Source organism: Marmota monax, unplaced genomic scaffold (assembly GCF_021218885.2).
Source record: "Marmota monax isolate L192 unplaced genomic scaffold, Marmota_monax_Labrador192_F-V1.1 WCK01_AAM20220418_F8-fsc00361, whole genome shotgun sequence".
Lineage (NCBI taxonomy): Eukaryota > Metazoa > Chordata > Mammalia > Rodentia > Sciuridae > Marmota > Marmota monax.
In genome coordinates, this window is record NW_026693580.1 from 64,897 (window position 1) to 90,864 (window position 25,968).

The following is a 25,968-nucleotide window of genomic DNA, read 5'->3' on the forward strand; positions in this document are numbered from 1 at the left end:
AATACAGTCCCAAACTAGCTTTATATACCAGCTTGTTTGTTTCTGGCACCAATACTTGAAGTCTCAGACTCACTTCTTAATTCTTTCCTTTTCTCAAACTTCAGTGATTTTTTTCTTCCACCACCACCTTCCATCCCCATGGCTTATATCTGTCCCTCAAAGTCCAGCTCATAAAAGTCCACCTCTTGAGGGCTGGAGTTGTGGCTCAGTGGTAGAGCGCTTCTCAGCACCACATATAAGTAATTAAATAAATAAAAAGGTCCATCAATAACTAATAAAAATATTTAAGGAAAAAAGTCTCTCTTGAACAAAAAGAGATAAATCTTTCCTAAACCATGTACAAATGCTATTATGTGAACTTAAAGAGTACTAACCATGTGAGGATGATTCGAACTCATCCCGAGTTACCTGATGACATTTCTTTCTCACCCTATTTAATATTCTATACAGTTGCAATCTAGGTTAGCGCCATATTATGCACCAGTGCTCAATCTCTATTTATTAAATAACTGGTTGCCTAAGGTGGCACAGCTACTCAGTGGCATAGAAAGATCAGAAACACCCTTGCAGTTTATTATCTGTGTTATAATTACCATCTAACTTTTGAGTTGTCAATAAAACAGGAACACATAAAGAATGGTGGACTTCTATGTGTGAACAGCTTAACAACTTTTGCTGATGTTATTCATAATGAGTTCAACTTTCCAATCAGGCTTTCTTCTCAGATTATCTCTGAGATAATCTCTGAGATAACAATGGTTCTCTCTGCAGGCACTGTCAGTTTTGTTTGACTGAATGACAACAGAATGGAGTTGTTGCAGTAGGCCATCGGGCAGCAGGGTACAGGAAGAACAGATGTAGAGCCAGGGGAAGTTACCCTATTCTCTCCATTCCTGGGTCCCATCATATAGAAAAAATCTTTAAAAAAAACAATTATTTATCATTCAATAAGTTATTTAATATCAACATTTAATAATTTGACTATTATTTAATGATTCCTGAATGGCACAGAATTCGTATTATCAAGATACCAAGGTTGTCCTTTCAGAACTCCTGAGTGTCCTGCACGGTGGCCTGCCTGATCGGCCGGCCTGATCACACCGTCTGTCACCGGGCGGGCACTCCGCGCTGAAGCACCCTAGGGGACGCATTCTCAGCGGCAGGGCTCGTGGCAGGACCCGGGACCAAGCGCAGGACGTCACCTGCAGACCCAGGTGCCTGCCGAGCGCCCCAGCGTACGCATGGAGGTCCTGGGGGGGGGGGGGTCAGCTTGGCGCCGGCCCGGCAGCGGGCGAGGCTAGCAGAGCCGCGGTCGGGAGTGCCTTCGTCGCCTGGACCTCCGTGGGGTCGACGGGACCGGCAGGGTGCCCAGGGTACCAGGCGAGCGCGGGGCTGGCGCTGCCCCACCGCCCCGGGCCGCCCCGAGCCGCCCCGCTGCCGCGGCCCGCGCGGACACTTGCCTCGCAGGGCGCTGCGGAAGGCAGCGGCGTCCAGTCGGTCCAGCGCGCCGCCCTGCGCCAAGCGCACCGACACGCCCCCGAACCTGTCGGGCTCGCCGCGCAGCTCGCCCGAGAGCCCAGAGGCCCTGCGGCGCCCCGCCGTCGTCCTGAGGGCCGCGCCTCGCGCCCGCGCCCACACCAGCGCCGCGCGCCAGCAGCGCCCGACCGGCCGCATCGCGTCCCGTCCCGTCGCGACCCGTCCCGTCAGCCCCCGCGGCGGGCCCCGGCTGACGCCGTAAGCCTCAGAAGAGCGCCGCCGCCGCCGAGTGGGCGGGGTCCCCGCCGAGCAAAGCCGCCCCGCGTAGGCCGCGAGTCCCGGGCTCCCCGGCGCCAGAGGGCGGGAGACGCTTCCCCACGTTGGTGGCGTTCGCTCGTTCACACCGAACGACGTTCCAGGTGAAGCGGGGGACGAAGCTCCCCTGCGCCCGCTCCTTCAGGGATGCACCACGGACGCGCCGGCTCCAGCCGCCGAACCGCCCCCTCCTGGGCAGCAGCGGAACCTCCGCAGCCGGGCCGCGTTCCACTCCGGGCTTTACGGCGCGGGCCGCGCGCGCCGACCTCTGCCCCGGAAGTCTTCGCTCGGCTGCGCGCACGCCCAGCTGGCTCTGCCGCTCTCCCGCCCTCCGCCCGCTGGCCATGTCGTCCAAGAAGCACCGAAAGCGGCTGAGCCAGACCTCGGAGAGCGGGTCCCCCGCGCCTCCCGTGGCCGCCTGCGGCTCAGCGGCGGTCGGGGCCCTGCTGGTGACCAGCTTCCTAGAGAAGGGTGAGGGCGCCGCGGGAGCGGGGGCCGGTCGGCCACGCGGGGTCGGGGCCACTCCGCGCCGGGGTCCGCTCGGCGCGCCGGGGCCGCGCTCTGACGCCGGTCGCAGCCCTGCGCGACCCCGCGGGCCCCGGAGCCGGGGTGGCCCTCAGGTGTGGCGCGGCGCGAAGCCCCGGGGCGGGGTGCCAGCCCACGGCCGGCGTCCAGTGCCCAGCGTGCCCGACGCCGTGGCTTTGAACGACGCACCGGACTAAAGTGGGCTTCTGTGTGTCCAGACCCTAAGGCGGTCCTGGGGCCGGCTTCGCGGTTGCCCACTTCCGAAGGTGTCAGAGTACGCCCTCGCTGACCCGCGACCACCCCTTCCTCCCTGGCTGACCCGCGGTCCACCCTTTGTACCCCCTCGCTGACCCGCGGCCCACCCCATTCCTCCCTCGCTGACCCGCGGCCACCCCTGTCCTCCCTCGCTGACTCGCGGCCCACCCTTTGCCCCTCCTCGCTGACCCGCGGCCCACCCCTGTCCTCCCTCGCTGACCCGTAGCCCGCCCCTTCTCCCTTGCTGACCCGCTCCACCCCTTCTCCAGCTGGGCCCTTCCCACTGACATCTTCAAACCTCTGCATTTTCTTGGGACCGCCGCTCTGATTTCTTCATGGCCAAACTAAGTGGCCTGGACTCTTCCTTCTCATGTCTCGCGCCCTCCTTGGCCTCTTCCTGCTTGACTTCCACCCTGTCTTTGAGTGGAAGCCGCCCTGCCGTGGTCACTGATCATCTCCATCCAGTGGATGATTTTACATTACTTTCTTCACCAAAGCTTTGCAGCTTGTGGCAGTCTCTTCCTTTTGAAGTCTCTTCCTTCCTTCAGTCGCTTATTTTCTGCACGCTTGTGGGTATTTGTTTCCTCGGCAGGCTTCTCCCCTTCCATTAAACGTGGAGGTCTCTTAATTCTTAGTCCTAAATCTTCCAAGGCCAACAATTCCCCATCCATACCTCTACGTTTTCAAATTGGTTTTTGTAACGCATGTTGTTCCAGAGTCTTGATTCCCTTGTCTTTTGTACTGTTTTGCTTAAACTCTCTGTGCTGAAGGTTTTAAAATGTACAAAAGGTTACACTTTTGGCACTTTTGTAGAACACAATAAAAATGAACTAGAAAAATAAGTTAAAAAAATAAAGGAAAAGTTTTTATTAGATCCACCAGATGTAAAATTGTTGTGTTAAATTGCAATAAAAGCTTCTTAATGCTTATCCTCATTTTTTTCTGGGTGTGTATGCATGTATCTCATAATCTAACCAGTAATAAATATATTTCATAGACCACATTTTGAATAGCACTGTCCAAAATTTTTTTCATGGATTTCTCAAGGTACCTCAGGACTGACCTCATCATCCCCTGTTTCCCCCAGCAGAACAAACTTTAACCCTATTCACTTTTTACCATTATAGAATCTGGAAGCGTCCAGTGGTCCCTGACCCACTTCTCACATCTCCTGCATACATGCAGTCCTTGATGTTTTCCTCTTCGTTTCTACTTCGACTTAGACTTTACCATTTCTCACCTGGACTGATGTCACAGCCTTTTAGTCAATGTCCCTTTTTTATTTCTTTTCTACTTTGTAGCCAGAATAATCTTTAAAAAAATTTTCTTTAGTTGTAGATAGACACAATACCTTTATTTTATTTATTTTTATGTAGTGCTGAGGATCTACATGTACCTCACATGTACTAGGCAAGCTCTCTACCACTGAGCTATACCCACCCCTGTCCTCCCTGGCTGACCCGGGGCCCACCCCACAAAATTATCTTTTGAAATGAAGATTCTGTCATGACCCTGCTTTTCATTCACGGGGCTCCCATACTGTCAGAGTGATGACCAACATGTTGACACCTCCACTGCTCTGGATGGTTTGACCTTCCTCACGTGCTCTGCCACTCTGCCTGTACTCTGGAGGATGCCCCTTACTCTTCTGTGCCCAGGACATCTATGTGCTATACTCTTGGCTGAGAATGATTTTTTTTTTCTTCATTTAGTTGTTTTCTACTTTTCCTACAGATCTGAATTCAGCATTACTTTGAGAAGCATTCTTTGGTTTTTTCAAATAAAGTCAGCTCTCACGTTATAGGCCCTGCTAGCACTTTTTATCATTTTGTTGTATGAACCTTCGTGTGTGATATCGTTATTTAATGATTGTTATATAACTTCTTCATCCTGCTAGATTATGAACCCTGAGGGCAGAATTTGTGAACCAGGAGTGCCTATTATGGGGCTGAGGCTGAGTGGTAGACCATTTGCTTACTTACACATGGTCGTGGGTTTCTCCCCAGCACCATCAAAAGAAAAAAAAAATGCCAATTATAGTGCCAGTTATGTAGTAGGCAGTAGTACATATTTGTTGAATGACTGCATGGTTGTTTGAGATTATTTGAAGGAAGAGACTTGGTCGACAATGCCAAAAGCTGCAAAGGTTTAGTGAACAAAGTTGACCAAACTTTTAAGGTGCTCAGTAAGGGGAATATTGTGAATGGGGAAAGTGGATGTTTAAAGTACTGAAGTAGTAAGGATTGGTGGAGGGAGTTTTGTGGACAGGTGAGAATTGATTGATGTAAGCAGAGAGTACAATGACAAATTTTTGGGAAAGGAGGCCAGGGATGGGAATTTGAACATGATCTACATGGATAGGGAGGAGATGTTAACATGGAGATGTTAAAGGAAGCCTGTGGTTTTTCCATCCTGGGGCACGTGGGTGGGAAATAGAAGCATAACCTAATGCTCAGAAGCCAGGTAGATGTACCTGTTCTTATTGAGGCCAAGGCTAACTCAGCTTAGAATCTGATCTCCAAAAAATAGAGACTATTTCAATTATGTTTAATTTTTTTTTCCAAAACAGTTTTATTTGATTGGTTTTATTTTTGTGATGCTGGGGATTGAACCCAGGGCTCAGGCATGCTAGGCAAGCTCTCTACCACAGAACTACATTTCCAACACCTCAGACAGCTTTATTTGAAAGGCGGGGACCATTGAGCCTTCCCACCTACTGCCAAGGTCCTCGTGGTGTTGGGCTTGGGGCAACCAGATGCTTAACTGAAAGGAAAGTGTGTGCTCCCAGGACCAGTGATATATGTTTGTTTGTTTGTTTGTTTGTTTATTTTTTAAGAGAGAATTTTTAAAATATTTTATTTTTCAGTTTTCGGTGGATACAACATCTTTATTTTATTTTATGTGGTGCTGAGGATCGAACCCAGTGCCCTGCGCATGCCAGGCAAGCGCACGACCACTTGAGCCACATCCCCAGCCCAATATATGTTTATTTTTTTAAATGAAATTAACATTGTCTCAAAGAACTTTTGACTGGAGGGAATTTTGAATGCAGCATATTTGCCATTCATAAATAGAAACCAAAATACTAAGAAAAAAATTATCTTTTTAAAAATTAACACTTTTTAGTTAACACTCATACATTGCCAGTAGACATATACTTAGAAGGACTTGGTTTTAAATTGGTTACAAGAAGAGTTGGGGCAGTGTTTTCTCTGGAGTGTGTGAGTACATTCATGTGGCTGTGTGGATATAGAATTCTTGTGTACTCCAGAGGAAAGCATGCCTTAGCTTCAGTTAAAAACTAGTACAAAATTAATTTTCTCTTTCTTTACAGTGGATGGCAAAGTTCCTAAAACGTTCCAGAACTCCCTTGTTCATCTGGGACTCAGCACTATGAAGTCTGCAAACATATGTATAGGTCGACCAGTATTGCTTACCAGTTTGGAGGGAAAGCAGGAGGTAAGAGTCTTTTTCATTTTCTTAAAATATTCGAGGTGTTTCTGATTTTGACTTCAACATAGGCAGAAGAAAATTAAAAGTACATTTGAAAAACGTTCACATGTATATAGACTACTCCTTTCTTTGATGTCTACAGCTATCTTGGGAATAGTAGGCCTTAAAATGCCATGTCCTTTTCCTCAAGGATGCAGTGACATACCCTTTGTTTCTCCCGACCTGTTATATTTCCCTGTAGAAGTGTCATTTTGGGCTAAGAAGGAAACCTTTGTTTCTCCTTGCTGCTGTTCACCACTCCTGAGACTCTGAGCCCAGAACCATGGATTTTCAGGAGCTAGGCTTTGTCTCCTGCTTGCCAGCCCCTGCCTCTGCCGTGGCTCCTTTGCTTACTTGTTTCATTTACAGGGGATATTCTGGAAATATTTAAAAATCATTTGTCTGCTGATGGCATCCTTCTCATTCGTTTCATTGTTCTGGGCTCATGTTGTACTTTCAAATCCTTTGCTGTGTCCTGTGGAAGAGAGGACTATAGATGTATGAACTCAAGCCAGGAATCTTCGCTCCTCAAACATTTAAATTGATGAGATCCATGTTCTGATAAAAAGTGTAGTTTAAGTTCAAACCTGGGTTACTTTAAAAAATTCTCTTGCTTTTAATATTTTTCTCATTTTCTTTTTATTACCTGTTAATGTCTTTTTCTTATTTCCTAAACTTACCTTTTGAATTTTCCAACATTTCAATGAGAGTTCACTCCTGATTTTCAGAGACACAATATTATTTATCCGAATAACTTCATTTTTGTGATCCTATGTAGTATTATCATATATTTTGTAAGTGGAATTTATTCTATTGCAGTTTGTACCAGATTGTAAAGACTCTGGTATAAGGACTGTGCTTTGCACATTCAGGTCCTTAGCTATGCTTAGCATTCTGCTTTATAAGTGGTATTCTAGAATACAACAATATTTTATAAAATAAATTTGTAAAATATTTTCAAGAAAATTTATTTTCTTGCTTCCTCTCTCTATGGGCAGGTCTATACAGCCTGGCCAGTGGCAGGATTTCCTGGAGGCAAGGTTGGCCTGAGTGAAGCAGCACAGAAGAATGTGGGTGTGAGGGCTGGCGATGCCATCCGGGTGCAGCCTCTTGTGGGCGCTGTGCTGCAGGCTCAGGAAATGGACTTGGCACTGAGGTTTGATTTCTTTTCCTCCCTTTCATGACTGTATGGTTGGTGCTGCTCAGTAGAAATATGAGAGTCACAAACATAAGCCACATAACTAATTTTGCATTTTCTAGTAGCCACAAAGAGTAAAGAGAAAGAGGTGAAATTATCATAACAGTATGTTTTGTTTAACCATTATATGTAGAATCTTATTTTAACGTGTAATAATTATAATAACTACTAATAAGATGTTTTATGTCCTTTTTATCAAAATAAGACTTCAAAATTCAGTGTGCTGTAGGATAAACTTATAGCTTATCTCAATTTGGGTTAGCCACATTTTTTTTTTTTTTTATTAGTTCTATTCAGTTATATGTGACAGTAGAAAGCCCTTCAATTCATTATACACAAATGGAGCAGAATTTTTCACTTCTTTGGTTGTATGTGAAGTAGAGTCACACCATTTGTGCAATCTTGTTCCTAGGGTAATGATGTCCGCCTTATTCCACCATCTTTCCTACCCCCTTATCCCCTCTTTCCTCTCCCCTTTGCCCCATCCAAAGTTTCTCCACTCAACCCATGCCCCCCACCCACCATTATAGATTAGCATCCACTTATCAGAGAGAACATTCAGCCCCTGTTTTTTTGGGATTGGCTTATTCACTTAGCACGATATTGTCCAACTCCATCCATTTATCTGCAAATGTCATGATTTTATTCTCTTTTAAGCTGTGTAATATTCCATGGTATATATGTACCATGGTTTCTTTATCCATCTATCTATTGAAGGGCATCTAGGTTGGTTTCACAGTTTAGCTATTGTGAATTGAGCTGTTATAAACATTAAAGTGGCTGTGCCACTGTAATATACTATTTTTAAATCCTTTGGTTATAGACCAAGGAGTGGGATAGCTGGGTGGCTATTGGCCCAATGAGTGAGACAGCACAAGTGGTCCCATTCCAAGTTTTCTGAGGAATCTCCATACTGCTTTCCAGAGTAGTTGCACCAATTGCAGTTCCACCAGCAATGAATTGAATGTACCTTTCTCCCACATCCTCACCAACACTTATTGTTGTTTGTGTTCTTGATAACTGCCATTCTGACTGGAGTGAGATGAAATTTTAGAGTAGTTTTGATTTGCATTTCTCTAATTACTAGAGATGTTGAACCTTTTTTCATAGATTTGTTGATTGATTGTATATCTTCTTCTGAGAAGTATCTGTTCAGTTCCTTAGCCCATTTATCGATCGGGTTGTTTGGGGTTTTTTTTTGTGTTAAGTTTTTTGAGTTCTTTATATATCCTGGAGATTAGTACTGTATCTGATGTGCGGGTGGTAAAAATTTGCTTCCAGAATGTAAGCGCTCTCTTCACCTCATTGATTGTTTCTTTTGCTGAGAAAAAGCCTTTTAATTTGAGTTCATTCCATTTATTGATTCTTGATTTTATGTCTTGGTGCTTTAGGAGTCTTGTTAAGGAAGTCAGGGCCTAATCCAGTGTGATTTGGGCTTTTTCTTCTATTAGATGTAGGGTTTCTGGTCTAATTCCTAGGTCCTTATTGGATTAGCCACATTTTAAGTACTATAGTGGCCACATGTAGGGACTGGCTATTGGCCCAGTGTGTAAGACAGCACAAGTTAAATGAGTACTATGTAATTTAGGGACTAAGGGCTCATGTTCCATGATTAGAACATACCCTGACATTTTAGATTAAAGGAAGTATTATTGCTGAATTTTTAGCAGTGGTTTTCATGTTGGCTTGGAGCATAGTCAGGGCTTCTGATTTTTCTTGTGGTTGTAAAGAAAGGAGTAGCTTACTGTGAAAATTAAGTTTGAAGACTGCTTGAGAAAAAGACCTGATCACATATTTTAACTCGTTGTATTCATTTTAGTAAACAGAGGGTCATTACTATTGAGTTTTAAATGGTCATTCACCAAAGGCTAATTGTTCGATTCAGCCTAACTTTAAAGTATATTATCTATCCTTTTGAATATTCTGCATCTAATAGGATTTTGACTTAGTTTGTATGTACAGGTTTGATTAGAATTCATTTTTTAAAAGCACCTTTTGACATTTTATCACCTTAGTAATAATTTTGGGGATGTGTTTACATGAATCACAAAACATTTTGTAGTCATCAGCTTGAGTTTTAAATTTTTTATTTTTTAATTTTTTAGTACTAGGAATTGAACCTTGGCCACTTAACCACTGAGCTACATCCCCACCCTGGTTTATTTTTTAATTTTAACACAGGGTGTTGATAAGTTGCTTAGGGGCTTGCTAAGTGCCGAGGCTGATTTTGAATTTGTTATTGTCTTGCCTCAGTCTCCCGAGCTGCTAGGATTACAGGCTTCTATTAACTTCTGAGCTTGCGTTTTGGCACATTTTTTTCCTTTAAAAATAAAACATTCTCAAAGCCTATAATAAGTTTAGTGAACATTAAAAAATCAGAGAGAAAAAACAGTATATGTTGAGCACCAGCTTTATACTAGATGCTTCGTGTATATTGCAAACACATGCTCACACTTACCTCACTTAACACCTTGAAAAGTATCCTTATTTATCCCATTTTAATAGGTTAGGAAATGGGCTCCATGAGGGGAATTAACTTGCCTGATACTTCGTAGGATAGTTGTTGTTGCTGCTCAGCTTAAAGCAGATTAATCATCAGATCATGTCTTAAAAAGGTGCTCCATGCAGAAGTAATCAGTTGACTGGAATTAGCCTTGATTGTGATCTACTACCTGGTCTGACCTCTTGAGGGCAGCAGTCTTAGGTGAATAATGTGAGCCTATTATAGAGGACTGTACATATTTTCAATGGAATGTTGGTCTATAAAATTTTATTTTAAAAAATCTTACATTTCAAATGAGGCTTCAGTGTATAGACAAGAAAGTTAGTTTTCAGTTAGGAAAATCAGTAATTTGAATCTACTTATATTTTTAGTTGCAACTGAAAAATCACATTAGTAATGTTGGAGCTCCTTCTGGTGGAAATAATTTTATCTGCACCCATTCTATTATAAAAGCAAAATTGGTTATTTAGGTACTTTTACTGTTTTCATACATACACACACACACACACACACACACAAATATATATTTTGTGAAGACATTCTATTTAGAGTTTAATAAATAAAATAACTTGGTTCAAAGTTTTATAAACAAATAAATTTAAGCATTTAAGGATATAATTTTCTTATTAGTTTACACAACTATTTAATTCATGAAAACTTCCCCGTGTTCCCTTTTGCGTGTAATTATGTCGTCAGTTCTCATTATTTTTGTAGTAGTTATGTTCTGTTGAAGTCTCCTTGTGCACTGTTCCTGGGGGTAAGTATGTACAAGTATGTGCATATTTACATAGATTGCCATCTTAAATCCTTAAAAAAAACAAGAAACCTCATTCTGGTAAGAGTCTGTTTTCCTTATGTTACAAAAGAGGAGGGGAAGATTGTCCAGCAGAGCTGGACAGCTGTTGGTCTCCTGTAGTGCTTATGCATGGAGGAAGAAGAAAATGCTAATGTTTTGAAAACTCTCCAAGAGAAGGCTTCTTTGCAAGTGCAGCACTATTCAGATGTGCCTACTTCTTGCATTTGAACAAGTAGGAAGACACCTGTGGACACCTTTATCAATAGAAAGAAGGAGGTCTCATTTTTTCCTCAGGCATGTCCTTACTCCAGAATAAATTTTCATTGTAGTCATTACTCACTTTTCTCTCTTCAGGTAATGTACTTACAGGATTTAATTTTCTTGAACAGGTAATTTATAAATAGGGATGAAATTGGCTGTGAATAAAAGCCTTTTTCCAAGGTAGGCAAGTGCAAGAAAGGAGTAGGTAGTTTAAGCTGGTGTTTTTCATGTTTGTGGTGTGAGTGCTCACACACACAGAGATGTTATTATGGATTATCATATACCCTCCAAGAAGTTATGCACACGTGAATTTATATATATATATGTGTGTGTGTGTGTGTGTATGTAGATATGTTTGTATGTGTGTGCATATATGTGTATGTAATAAATTAATGTTTTACAAAGCATTTACCCTGTGTGCAGTGTTCTCTGACATTTATTCTAATAAAAAAGTGCTTGATGGGACTGACTAAAATGTTCTCATGATGCCCTAATGGATAGAATATTATATTTTGAAGAACAGTGGTTTTTCACTAAGGTACCAAATTGCAAATATTTTTCTGCTGTAGGAAGTGTCTGAAAATTTTAAGTTATTCCAAAATTGTATGAATCATTCATTTTTCAGGTTGCAAATAAATTATTTTGATGAGTTTTATAATACAACTGTGTAAATGTCATTTTATTCCAGTTTAGTTTCTGGTATACCTAATGCTGATTTTTGTCCCTCTCCCCTCTTTATAGTGACAAAGATAGGGAAATTAATGAAGAGGAACTGACTTCTTGTATTCTGAGAAAACTGGGTGAGACTAATATTTTAAATTGTTTTCTTAAATTTTAAGTGCAATGCTACAGCAAATAGTGTTTTTTGAGGTCTTACAGATATAGTAGTTTCCTTCCAAATAGCTTAGAGAATATTCCCTTAATGAAGTAACATCCTTTTGAAGCAGGGGATGTCTAACTTTTCTCAGTAAATGGATTCAGCACTGGAAAAATCAAATGGCTTGTTTGTGGACAGGCTCAGGCTTAGGACCAAGGCTTTAACCCAGCTGAAAGCAATTAGAGAAATAATTGAACTGCCTCTCAAGGCACGTGGACTTCTGGCTGTTGATGGGATCTCAGATCCTGGTGTGTAGAGAGTTTGAAAGAGTCATCTTTTCTGTTTCCAGCTGGTGCTGTCAGTATGTCATAAGGGAATATTAAGCTCTCAGCTTTTTTTTTTTTTTTTTTTTCTTTCCTTTTTATTTTCTTCAGTGCTGGGAATTGAACCCAGAATCTCATACAGGGTAGGCAGGTGTTCTACCACTGATCTTACCTCTCCAGGATTTTTTTTTTTTTTTTTTTTTTTTTTGGCAACAGGGTCAGCATTAAGTTGCCCAGGCTGATCTCATTCTTGTGATCTTTCTGCCTCAGCTTTCACAGTAGCTGGGATTATAGGTGTGTACCACCACACCTGACTAGGCCTCTCTCTCTTTTTTTAAATGTGTAACTTTTTAAAAATATATATATATTTTTTAAATTTGCAGATGGACCTTTATTCTATTATATGTGGAGCTGACAACTAAACTCAGTACCTCACTCATGCTAGGCAAGCACTTTACCACTGAGCTACAACCCCAGCCCCTAGGTCTTTTCTTTTTCATGACAAAAGTGACTTTATTGATACTCCAGTTTTGATTGAGTCTTTTTGGTCAGATAGTTTTGTTAATAGCCAATAAGTTGCTATTAAAGCATTGAATGGGTGAAAAATTTTGTTAACGTGGTGTATTTGTTGAATTGTTTTCCAGATGGCAAGATTGTTTTACCAGGCAACTTTCTGTATTGTACCTTCTATGGACGACTTTGCAAGTTACAAGTTTTGCAAGTGAAAGGGGCAGATGGCATGGTATTGGGAAGGCCTCAGAGTGACTCTGACACTAGTGCACAGGGAATGACCTTTGAACAATCCAGCATGGAAAACAGTAACCTGGATATGTCCTTCCAGCTAAGTCAGTTACATCTGGATGAGCCCCAGAGCCCAGCATCGAGAAGTACTCCTTGTAAACCTGTTGATGACAAATTTATAAATAAAGCGAATGACATTTCGCTGGATATTACACAGAACTTTGGGGATGGCAGTGGACTTGAGCTAGAGGGAAGCACAGCTCTTAAATGTAGTTTTGAGTCTTCCAGAGAAGGAAATAAGCAGGTTATCAATGAAGAGAGACTGCTAAAATCATCCAACACTGGAGGGAAGTGCAATACTGATACTTTTTATTTTATTTCTTCCACAACAAGAATCAATCTTACAAAGAGTTGTACAAATTCAAAGGAGCAAGATAACCCATTTAAAGTAACGTACGACATGATAGGAGGTTTAAGCAGTCAGCTGAAAGCAATTAGAGAAATAATTGAACTGCCTCTCAAACAGCCTGAACTTTTCAAGAGTTATGGTATGATATCTTCAGTTTATTGTACCTAGAAGTGTTAAATTCAAACTGAAAAGTAGTTGGCTGATTCCAGTTATCTACTGAATGTTCTCTCTCTCTGCCTGTCTTAGTTCATTCTGATAAGAGGTGCCTTAGGAGATACCATACACTGAACCAGTCTCTATGCTTTGGTCCCTGGGCTGTGATATGTGTTAGTGACAGCCTTGTCTCTTCTAATAGCATATAACAGTTGCTTGTGTTGGATCTATAATAAGTATCTTGTTGTGCTAGACCAGCTGTAAAGGTGAAAGAAATAAACTATATTCATATAGGTGGGATAAAATTTCTTTGTTAGGAAATGTAACTGTGTGCTGATTTCATTGCATTGAGACAATTAGTTAAAGGTTGTAGCAAATTAAGCTAGTGACTTGACTCCTGGCAAACTCAGGTGCCTCTTTCTGGTTTCTAACGGATCCTTTGTATGTATTTGTGCATGCTATCTCTGTTTATTCCTTTTTATGAATTTTTATGTTTAAAATTGACCCGTGGACCCCAGTGTGGTGGCACATGCTGCTACTGGTGTGGCTGAGGCAGGAGGATCACAGATTTGAGACCTGTCTCAGTAATTTAGTGAAACTGTCTCAAAGTAAAAAAAATAGAGCTGGATGCGGTGATAAGTGCCTGTAATCCCAGAAGCTCAGGAGGCTGAGGCAGGAAGATCCAGAGTTCAAAGCCAGCTTCAGCAAAAGCGAGGCCCTGAGCAACTCAGTAAGACCCTGTCTCTAAATAAAATACAAAATAGGGCTGGGGATGTGGCTCAGTGGTCGAGTGCCCCTGAATTCAATCCCTGGTACCCCACCCCTGCAAAAAAAAAAAAAAAGACTGGGGATGTAGGTCAGTGATGAAGCACTCCTGGATTCAGTCCCTAGTACAAAAACAAAAAACCAAAAACCACAACCAAACTTTTGGTTTTATATTTTGCTAGTAATGTTTAGCCTCTCCAAGGTAATAGGAAGGAAATCGGTATTGGTGGCTTGCTTTTGTGTGTGCATGTTTGATTTTATTTTTGGTCATTGAACTGTGCTGTGCGAGATAAGGCTTGGCAGTGTGTGTGCAGTTTTCTACCAGCATACTTCCTATGCTTTGTGGTCTATAGAGAAGAGAGAGATCATTGTGGTGATAGGTATTTGGTACAGTTAATACATCTTTCTGAGGGAGTGGGAGGAGGCCTGACTCTTATTTTAATTTTGTGATGCATGATAAATTTGCATTTGTAACCTGTGTTTGAAGTAGTATGACAGTCTTCATGAGAGTCTTAGTGGAGCTGAATTCAGTGTTCATTTTTTTCTCGTAGGAATTCCAGCTCCTAGAGGAGTGTTACTCTATGGCCCTCCAGGTACTGGGAAGACAATGATTGCCAGGGCTATTGCTAATGAAGTTGGAGCCTATGTTTCTGTAATTAATGGTCCTGAAATTATAAGCAAGTAGGTGCATGACTTGACAAAGTAAATTTAATATTACTAAATATACTTCTTCAAGGTAGCCTTTAAAAGTGGCAGCATGGGGCTGGGGTTGTGGCTCATGTGAGGCCCTGGGTTCGATCCTCAGCACCACGTAAAAATAAATAAATAAATTAATTAATTAATAAAGTACTGTGTCTTCTACAACTAAAAAATAAATATTAAAAAAAATGGCAGCATGGACGGGGCGCAGTGGACAAACTTATAATCTTACTGGTTCTGGAGGCTGAAGCAGGAGGATCGCAAGTTCAAAGCCAGTTTCAGAAACTTTGGAGAGGCCCTAAGCAACTACGCAAGACCTGTTGAAATAAAAAATAAAAAGGGCTGGAGATGTGGCTTAGTTGTAAGTGCTCTGGGTTCAAATTCTGGTACCAAAAAAAAGAAGTGACAGCATGATATTCTCTCTGGATAATACATACCTTGGAATATTTTAAATTTGTGTGTGTATATATATATATATATATATATACATACACACACATACACACACACATACAGGTATATAGGATATAAATATATTCATATATATAGATCCATACACATGCATGTACACACATATGTACTGAGGATTGAACCTAGGGTGCTTTACAACTGAGCTACATCCCCAGTCCATTTATTTTTTATTTTGAGACAGGGTCTTGCTAAATTGCTAGGCTGACTTCAAATTCCTGATCCTCCTGCCTCAGTCTCCTGAGTTGCTGGGATTATAGGTGTGTGTCACCATACCTGGTTTGCATTTTAACACTAATGTATAAAAATTAAATTTGGAAAATAAATGTTGAAAGTGCTTATTCTAGAACTGTTTAAAAAGTCAGATTAGCTTTTATATACCAAGATTAAAAAATAAATAAATGGTCCTTAAAAAATATTTGTTATTTGTTACAGATTCTATGGTGAGACCGAAGCAAAGTTACGTTATATATTTGCTGAAGCCACTCTACGGTATTGTTTTTTTATTTTATGGGGGAAGCACATTTTTTTGTTTGTTTGATGTTTTGCTTTTGTTCTTTTTAGATATACATGACAGTAGTTTTTGAGGTTTTGGAATTAATAGTCAAAGCTCCATTAAAGTGAAGTAGTAGTATCTTACACAAAGCATGAGAGTAACACAAAAAATAGTAGTAGTTCTAGGAATAGATTGTAGACTTAATGAAATTCTGTTTCGTCTATTTCTAATATTGTTTTGGAAGTTTGATAAATTGGTAATTAAACTATAGAAAGTAGAAGAATTAAAACAGCATTTTTTGCTGAGTCAGTAAGCAAATAAATCTCTGAATTCCTTTAGAGTGTACCTACATTTAATTATTTTAATAGACTCTATTTTCAAAGTATGCTTAGAGCTTAGTTCTCTTATAAATTCCTTCCGAGGGACAAACCTTGTGCTCTTTAAAAAATTACCATAGTATTCCTGAGTTTAGGTTACATTGTTAAATTTCAGTATTAGAATATTGTCAGTAACTTGGTCTGATGTAATATTGTTCTTAACATGGCTGTATTTCTACCATTGTTTGGATAGTTAACATCATATTACTGCTTTTTATTTAAAGAACTGCTATTTTAAAGTGCTTTCTTCCAGTGTTAGAGATAAAATAAGAATTTTATCGTCCTACTACTGAAAATTTGAGAAGATGGTTTACCTTATTTTTTATGTATTTGTTATTAGGTTAATGGTAGTTGGGGTTTCCTTTTGTAAGAGAATTCATGTCTTTTTATGGCAGAATTGGTCATCTTGAAAGTATTGTTTACGTCGTTTAACAAAAACAAGAGGGCATTCTAGTTTATGTCCTTTGGGCTTTAGACCTACTCCCAAGGGACAGTATCTCTGTCCTCAGCTTCTGAATTGATCTAGTCATATAACAATTTAGTAGGCATTTGTGGGAGAGTTCTGCCTGGGTATAGATGCTCACCTCAGGAGCAGTAGGCTCTTCCCAGTACTCTGCCTTGTAACCAAGGCAGTAGACTAGAATGTGAGTTGATAAGTTAAATCGGCTGAAGTTAAGCATCTTCACTTTCTAATGCTTTTATCTATAAGTATTATTAAATTCTAAATTTGACATGTTGCATTTCAGTTAAAAAATTGAAACTAAAATTAAAAATTAAATGTGAATTAGAGATTTCGTATTATGTGTTTGTTTTTAGGCACCCTTCAATTATTTTTATTGATGAACTAGATGCGCTTTGCCCTAAAAGAGAAGGAGCTCAGAATGAGGTGGAAAAAAGAGTTGTGGCTTCACTCTTAACATTGATGGATGGCATTGGCTCAGTGAGTACAGTACTAGTACTGATCCTGTGTGGGAAGCAAAAGTGCATGTTCTGGGTCTTTGGGTATTCCAGGATAAGGGAAATGTATCTAGCATAGTAACTAGCTTCAGTAGATTACTTGGAAATTTCTAGGACAATGTAACTTGACATGTTTTCTAACATATAAAATAACATACTGTGATAGTTTTTTTTTTTTTTTTTTTGTGATAGGTGGTATTAACCTGAGGCAAAAATCAATAAGGAAGATTCAGCATTAAATTTTAGGGTATTTTATTTAGAAATTTCATGAGTAAGTCATCTTATTTATGTAAAAACTCTTTCAGACAAGTAAAAGGGATGAGAAAATAATGGACAGAAAGCATTTACTCTGATCACTGGATTCCGTGATGGGGTATATACTCTTGTATTAATGAAAACAAGGAAGGACTAATTCAGAACAGGAATGAAGAAAAATTCTCTGAGTTCTGATATCTGTTAACCAGAAAAATGTATATCTTTGGGCTTTTGTTTTTGGTACCAGGGATTGAACCTAGGGATGTACCACTGAGTTACATTTTTTTTTAATTTTTAATTTTGCAACAGGATCTTCCTAAGTTGCTGAGGCAGGCCTTGAACTTGCAATCCTCCTGCCTTAGCTTCCCTGAGTCTCTGGGATTAAAGGTGTGCACCACCATGCTCAGCTCAGAAAAATGTACTTCTTGGGCCAGAGTATAAATAACTAAAGTTTTTAGAATCATGATATGTTAAAGCCAAAAGAAGTTTTAGAAATTACGTAGATCCTGCTCTTCTTGGTGCATATTAAATAAGTGGATAATTAAAAGGTTTTTACTGCTTACTGGTAGAAACTGAACATGTGGTAATAATGTGAATGCTTGGTATTTGGTCAGTTGGACATCACTATTAAGTACACCAACTCTCTTTGTTTATGGTTGACTGTAATTTCACCCTCATGGCAAATGTAGAGAGCTGTATTATAATTAGAGGGAACCAGGGGAGGAGTGAATCCACTGGCAGGCCCCATGTGGAAGGATCTCAGTTGCAGGGTCTTTCTGCTGCCCCTTCTTCTCTGCTGTGGAATAAGCCGACTGCACTGATGTTCTTGCTTTTGGACACTACTGGAAGTACCACACTGATGTTATAGTATGAAAATATTTGTACTCTTAAATTCATGATTCATGAATTCACATGGTTTATTTTCTGTTGGCACATTTAGAATAATTGATGAGGTTTGAGTTTTATGTAAATCACATTCCACTTACGCTGGTCTTTGTTGAAATGACCATCTAAGTAAAATGTTGGGTAATACCTACGGGTGCCTGATCATGATTATAGTTCTTTATAAGTTGTTCTTAATTTCAGTTTCAGAGTAAAAATCCTTATGTATTCAAGGGTGTCTGTTATTAGTTGTATTATTGTCTGTATTTTCAGAAAGTTAAAAATTTATTATTATAAAAAAGAAAACAGTTTGTATATAAGGAAGACTTCCTAATGGAGCCTTGTTCTCTTTGAGTAACATCAGTTCATCATCTTTTTTTCCAAGTAGGGAAAATTATTTAATTAAAACAATTAAATGAAACATGTAATTTAATTCAATTATTTATGATAATGATGTGGTTAAGATGATAGAAGTCAGAGAAACATCCTTTAATTGATGGAGAGGTAAGTGTTGGAAAGCTTTCTAGGGGAAGAAGGATTTAGACTGAACTTTGAAAAATGTGGAATAAAAGTATAACAAATCTATTACAAATAATAAATAGGTTACAGGACCTAAAGTTAAGACTTAATAGTCTGGATGGTTCTATTCATTCTTATCTATGTAGCCAGTGTCTATCTCCATATATATATATATATTTTCAAGTTTTAGAAAATTATGCAACTTATTTTTATTTTATTTTGTTAGGAAGGAAGTGAAGGACAGGTGTTAGTACTTGGGGCCACAAATCGCCCTCAAGCATTAGATGCTGCACTCCGAAGACCTGGACGATTTGATAAAGAGATTGAGATTGGAGTTCCTAATTCTCAGGACCGGCTGGATATTCTCCAGAAGCTGCTTCAAAGGGTTCCCCATTTGCTCACTGAAGCTGAACTGCTCCAGCTGGCAAACAGTGCTCACGGCTATGTTGGAGCTGACCTGAAAGCCTTGTGCAATGAGGCAGGTGAGAGTGTTTGGCAGTGTGGCGTCTGTGCCTGTGGGCTTTCCTCTGGTTCACACGCTGATCATTTACCTTTCACTTTTTATTTTTTTTTGTACTGGGAATTGAACCCAAGGGTGCTTTACCACTGAACTATATATCCCTAGCCCTTTTTATTTATCTTATTTACTTTGAGACAGGGCCTTGCTGAATTGCTGAGGGGTTCATGATATTGCTGAGACTGGTCTTGAACTAGTTATCCTCCTGCCTTAGCCTCCTGAGTTGCTGGAATTACGGGTATGTGCCACTTTCCTCAGCATATCTCACTCATTGCTTAATGGAAATAATTTTTTTTCTAATCATAAAGTATGTTTATTGGAAAAACATAATGATTCAGAAGACTATAAAATGAATGGAAATTACTTTTATTCCTCCTAAAGATCACTACTTTTATGGTATATATCCTTCAAGATTTTTTCTGAGTATGCGTGCACATACATGTATGTACACACATATATCACCAGCTGCACAGGTGGTAGGATGGATGATGACAGTATTCATTGATATTGTGCTGTGGAAATTAGGTAAATATGTCTACAGGAAGATCACAGTTTTCGTTGAGCAGCTTAGTATATGTTGAAGTGCTGAAAAAGTACTCAAAAAGTCTATGCTATAGAGTGTATTTACCTTTAACAGTGTTTCAGGGTTGTTATTAGTTGCCTACTTAAGAACTTGACCATGGAATAACTGTAGTTACTTTTGGAAGTTTTAAGACCTTTTAATGTTTGCACAGTTTTTTTTTTTTTTAAACTTAATGCCATGACATTTTGTTTTCTTAAATCAGAAAAGTAAACCCAGAATTTCTAGGATAGATGTCCTAGGTGAGCACCAGAAAGGGGTCCTGGCTAGGGTGAGGCGGGCATCAGGCTATAGGGTCCATGGGGCAGGAAGACCTTGCAGACAGCTGGGGTCCTCACAAGCAATGAGCAGGGGAAAGGCCAGGCCTCAGTTGATGTGGCTTGGGCTTGGAATCAGGGGATTCCTGCTCCCTCCTTCCCATGAATAGCACTGGTATATGAGGTGGCTATTCATCCACTTGACTCTAGCTTATTCTTAGTCCAGGGACCCTCGGGTGGCCAAAGCTGCCTTTGCAGGGCTGGCCACAGCTAGCACCCTGGACTTCCCCAAAGCCTAGAGACAGGTAGGGCCGAGGCTCTTCCCTCCTCAGACATGGACTCCTTCGTTGGCTCACTCTACCCTGGGACTCCAGGAGACCAGAGTGTGGGGCTGCCCTGAGGGGTCTGGGACTAGGGGTGGGCAGCCTGTAGAACAGGAAGGGGCGTGACCCAGAGACAGTCCTGGGGGGAGTTCTGTCCAGCTGGAGGCAGCCAACAGCTGACAGGTTACTTGGGTGGAGAGTGGAGAACGGCACAGACTGGGTTCTCTAGCCCTTCCATAAACAGTTCCCCCGCACCCTGCAGCTCTCCCTGGTGTGGAGACCCCAAAGCTGCCCCATCAGTACCTCTACTTCAGTGGGGGCAGAATCCTAAGAGGTGGGGTGGCAAACACAGCACCCCTGTGTTTGCAGTTTTTCAGAGTAATTTTCATTATGGAAAATTCAGGACAGTTTATTTTTTATTTTTTTGGCATGGTACTGAGGATTGAACCTAAGGGTCCTTTACCAAAATTGTGACAGTTTTAATAAGTTGTTGAAATATTCAGTATTTGATCCAGTAAGTAAGAATTTGTTGAAAAAAAATATGATAGTTTTTGTTGGTTTGGAAAGGCTGTTTATTTTCTGCTGACTTTTAAAGGCAGGGCACATACTGAGCCAGTAATCTATACTCCTTAAATACGTTCTTTTCTCTGTGTTGGCATATATTTTTAAGTCCTTTTATGCTTTGAAGGAATTTTTTTTTTTTTTTTTTGTATTGGGGATTGAACCCAGGGACACTTAACCACTGAGCCATAACCACAAGCCTTTTTATTTTTTATTTTGAGACAAGGTCTCGCCAAGTTGCTGAGGGCCTCACAAAGTTAGGCATTTTTTCCAGTTGTAGTATTCTGTTTTTCCCATAAGGTGTTTTAAAGAATATCTAATTCTTACAGTGATGGAAGACATTAAATTCTTGAATTGGAGACCTGTTTATTTTAGAGCTGTCGTTTCAGAAATTCAGTAACTTTTTTTTTTTTTGATTCATAGTTGTCTATATGTTACTGGCTTTGAAGACCTGTCCATTAGTCCTTTCAGTCTTTTAATTTGGACTGATGGGTTTATGAAAAGTGGTTAAAGAAGACAGGTAGGAAAAGAAAACTTGGGAGAGATATTTAGGAATTTTTGAATTCTTACTCTTAAAATGGAGAAAATCAATTGTATTTCACTCTTCTTGATTATTACCACAATTCCAGGCTAGAGGATTAATAGCTGTGGAAACTATAGGCAGTATAGATTACCTAGGTGAATGTTAACATTTTCTTCAGCACATTATCACATTATGGTATAGGACTAGACCCCATCTGTCCAGCTTCTGTGCTGCTAGCTTCCTGGGGAGGGGTGGGCCTGGGTTAAGTCACAGATGTGTCAGTAGGCTGCTTTGCTCTTTTTTTTTTTTTTTTTTTTTAATTTTTTTTTTTAAATTGTAGATGGACATAATACCTTTATTTAGGTTTTTTTTTTTTTTTTTTAAATGTGGTGCTGGGGATCGAACCCAGTGCCTCATATGTGCTAGGCAAGCACTCTACCACTGAGCCACAGCCCTAGCCCAGCTACCTTGCTTTTTTAATTCTGTTAGGTGATCCCGAAGAGTCTGAATTACTGTTGCTTTGGACCTTCCCATGGCATCTAGGCAGGGATTCAATCTTCAAAATCTTTATCAGATAAGTTTTGACTTTCTAGTAGATTTTATACACTATAGAAAACTCTGGGATTCTTGCTTTCCAGAAAACAGTTCGATGAAGAAAAGAGATTCGTGATCATCTACTAATACAGTAATGAATACTCATAAAAGTATGAAAAACGTATTGACATTTTCAGTGGAAAAGGAATTCCTGGGGTTAATAGAAAAAAATGACTTCTGAGAAGAAGTTAAAAAAAGGTAGTTTATGGGCAGGTGAGTGAGAAGGTATGAAAGGGAAAACATTCAGACTCAGAGATCTCACAGCTAGTGTGTGGCAGCGTTGGAATTTAATCCCAAATCATCTTCAAACCTGTGTTCTTTATCCAAATTAAAAAATAAAGCATTTTTTCAAAGTGGTGTAGGGCTTTAAGATTTAATATTAGCCTGCAAAACTAAGGATAGACTCAGTTTATAAAGGAGATAATATTGAGCTATTTTCTTATTTTCTGTCTTCTTTTCTGTAAACTAATCATTTCCCACAGTCTAGCAATGATTCAGACTGTGAAAAAGTAGTCTTTAGAAAGATTGGCGGTATAGTGTCCATAAGGGAAAATATATGTGATTTTTGTGTGTGCTCTTGAATACTAGTGTGTGTAGAGTTATTAATATTATTCACTTAATTTTATAGCAGAGAAAATTTGAGAATAGTGTGTCGGGATGATTTTCAAGGAATTTTTCCCAAGGGCAGGATGATACAGTGGAGAAGTAGTTTTGAGGTAGGGTTGGACAAATTTGCTTTTAAAATGAGGTTCGTGATCTTAGGCAAGTTCTGTGCCTTATCTGAGCTTTAGTTTTCTCTACTTGTAAATAGAAGGGTTAGGGCACATGATATTTTAGTGCCCTTATGGCTATGGCATTCCCTGGACTTAAGGAAAAACAAAGAAATGAACAAAATAAAAAGGGGGAAGAGGATAGAAATAATAAGTCAAGAGGAAGGGAAAAGATAATAGAAATACCCAAGTTACTTGCTGAGTTTGTCCTGGCTAAATTGGCTACTTTCCTACCTGTGACCTTTCCTCCGTCCCTGGACTGGACTTTTGTAGAACAGGTTCTGAGTGCTTGGTAATCCCAAAAAGGTGGGACAGTGAGGCACCTTTAAAAATGTCTGTGATTTTCCTGAACATTTCCAGTTTGATTTTGTGTTCTCACTAATAGATTTCTCAGCTTTGGCTCTGCCTCTAGACTTAACCACATTCTGTTTGAAGTAAGGGCTTTTCAGGAGACATTTCCTTTGCTTCCTGGTTTGCTGTGCCTTGGTGGAATGCTGGAGCATGCCCACTGGCATGTCTGGGTGGTTAAGGCACCAACACCAAGTTCATGAGTTGGGACAGTAAGACTCCATCTCTAGGAAATCTGTCTCTGGCTGTCGTAAGTGCATTCTGTCTCTGTTATTCATTCTTCCTCACAGGGAAGGGTTATTTGACATGTCCTTCATTCAGGATGGATCACTTGGAGCATATCAGAATCAGCTGTACTGAAACAGATTGCTGAGCACCCCCAGAGTTTCTGATTCAGTGGATCTGGGTTATTATCTGAGAATTTACATCACATTCCCATTGCAGACTTACTTAGGTAAGGGAGGTAGGAAAATGGAATCAGGATTTATGTTTCCTGAATGATTTTGAAGCAGCCACTCTTACCCTTGATGTGATCAGGTATTTGAGTCATTAATTTAGGTGAATGGTTATCCAACTGAAACACCTATCAGAATCACTTGGAAGCTTATTAAATCATAGTTCTGGCTGGGTGCAGAGGCGCACACCTGTAATCCCAGCAGCTCAGAAGGCTAAACCCAGAGGATTATTAGTTCATAGCCAGCCTCAGCAACTTAGTGAGGCCCTAAGCAACTTAGTGAAATACTGTCTCCAAATAAAAAATAAAAAGGACTGGGGATATGGGTCAGTGGGTTAATTCCCCAATACCAAAAGAAAAAGAAAAAACTGAAAAAATTATAGTTCTAGGTTCTAGCTCAATGATTCAGTAGATCCAGGTGGGGCCCAATAATTTGCATTTAATTTAAGAAGCTTGCTGGTGACATCCCTGCTGCTGTTCCATCTAGACCAATCAGCTACTTGGTATTTGAAGAGTCTCTGAAACCGACTTCAGTAACGGGATTAAATATAGGGAATGTAGTCCTCTGACTACAGAGTCTTTCTGTGATAGTAATGTACTGTTTCAAACTATATTGTGGATCATTCCCATTCAAGGAGAAAATGAGTGTTCAAATTTGCCTTGCAGTTATGAATAATGATTCTCAATAAAATTTTAAAATGGCAAATAATTCTGAAAGAAAGGAAAGCCACAAGTAAGGAAACAAGAATTAACAATTCAGAATACAAATTAAAATGTGGACATGTGTTTTTTCCTAGAACATCTACTTGCCTATGATTTGTGGACCTGTGTGTTCTTTGTGCTTTTTGTGTAGTCTCTGATGGTTTTCCCTTCTCCTGGACTACTGTGGAAGCCCTGCCTTTTAAACCAAAGTTGGGCACTGATACCTACTAATAGGAACTAAAGAGATTCAGAATTCTAAAACATGCAGAACTGTTTCCTGACAGTTTCTGTAATCTAAAGGTCATTGTTGGTGGGGTAATAATATAAAATCCAAGTGGTATATATGTAGATTGAGCATGCTTTTCTAGAGGATAGATGATTTTCAGACTCTTCAAGTTTGTAAGAATGACACTGCATCTTTTAAAAAAAATATTCATTTGTTCTAATTAGTTATACATGATAGCAGAATGCTTTTTGATTCATAATACACAAATGGAGCACAATTTTTTATTTCTCTGGTTGTATGTGAATTAGATTCACACCCTTTGTGTCATCATACCTGTACCTGGGGTAATGTTTGTCTCATTCCACCATCTTTTCTACTCCCTGATCCCCTATCCACTTTGTCCTATCCAAAGTTCCTCCAACCCACCGCCCCGCCCTCCCCGCCCCCACACACATTATGGATCAGCATCCACATCAGAGAAATTTGGCCTTTGATTTTTTGGGATTGGCTAACTTCACTTAGCATGATATTCACCAACTCCATCCATTTACCTGCAAGTGCCATGATTTTATTCTCTTTTAATGCTGAGTAATATTCCATTGTGAAACTGCATCTTTTACAGTGTGCATATTCTCAACTTTTTAAATCTCTTCTTCAAATATAATTGTATTTTCTCTACCTTTTGACTTTTTCCCCCATAATAAATGTGAACATGCTGTCAACATGGTTCTCCTGTTGGTTGACCAGATATAATGCTCAATGTTGATGGTTGGGTATTAGATTTATTTTCAAATGTTATGTTTCCTTCATAATTAATTTTTGAACTGGAATGTGGTTTGATATGTTGTGACTTGTCCAAAAACCTAGTGTTTTCTTGCTCATCTTTTAAGCAAAGAGCAGCTTCATTTTAACATGTTTTATCTCAAGGGGACAGGCTGTTTACAAGTGATACTCTCACACATCCTGACATTTAATGTCTGTGTGTGTATTCCTCCTGCCTTTCTAATTAATTAGTTGGATAGCCTTTTATTAATTCCCTTGAAACTTAAAATGTTTTAAATTAACAGCATAGATAAGCATACTACATTTTTTTTGGAAAAACATGAAATGTTAATTATGTAGCAGTGACATGAATTATATAAACTCTGTTGAATGTTAGAAGATGCTTAGCAACAGTGTTTTCCAAATATAGAGATTTATTATAAACTTATCCTTCTAAGGCTGTCTGTGCCATTTCAGAAGAGTGAATATAAATAGAGCTTGATTTCTTCAAGAGTGGACTCAGTCATTTTGTTTATAGTGAAAGGAAGTATTTGCTTGACATCTCTAAGAATTTATCTTTAGCATCCTTGCTGATTACACATCATTTCAGCATGTTCATATCAAATGCTTGGGCCTTGATAAGATAGCATTACAGAACAGGAAGAATTA

At 40.0% G+C, this 25,968-nt stretch overlaps 2 protein-coding genes across 6 annotated transcripts in view; one reads left to right on the forward strand and one right to left on the reverse strand.

The window, feature by feature from the left end:
* Nudt6 (nudix hydrolase 6) overlaps positions 1–1,925 on the reverse strand; it is a 36,750-nt gene extending 34,825 nt beyond the window's left edge. Inside the window, exon 1 of one of the 2 annotated variants that reach the window (XR_009228190.1) lies at positions 1,461–1,689. Coding sequence is in view for 1 of the 2 variants with exons in the window: in XM_046459279.2 (XP_046315235.1) it covers positions 1,461–1,674 (214 nt within the window). In the remaining variant the exon portion in view is untranslated. Of the gene's footprint in view, positions 1–1,460 lie in introns of both variants that reach the window. The other variant, XM_046459279.2, reaches the window with a different exon arrangement.
* Afg2a (AFG2 AAA ATPase homolog A) overlaps positions 1,915–25,968 on the forward strand; it is a 262,839-nt gene continuing 238,785 nt past the window's right edge. For all 4 annotated transcript variants that reach the window (XM_046459276.2, XM_058583966.1, XM_058583967.1 and 1 more), the window contains exons 1-9: positions 1,915–2,262; positions 5,906–6,030; positions 7,062–7,219; positions 11,563–11,621; positions 12,606–13,250; positions 14,581–14,710; positions 15,632–15,688; positions 16,886–17,009; positions 18,909–19,164. In XM_046459276.2, coding sequence (XP_046315232.1) covers positions 2,136–2,262; positions 5,906–6,030; positions 7,062–7,219; positions 11,563–11,621; positions 12,606–13,250; positions 14,581–14,710; positions 15,632–15,688; positions 16,886–17,009; positions 18,909–19,164 — 1,681 coding nt within the window. In that variant the 5' untranslated portion in view covers positions 1,915–2,135. The remainder of the gene's footprint in view (positions 2,263–5,905; positions 6,031–7,061; positions 7,220–11,562; positions 11,622–12,605; positions 13,251–14,580; positions 14,711–15,631; positions 15,689–16,885; positions 17,010–18,908; positions 19,165–25,968) is intronic.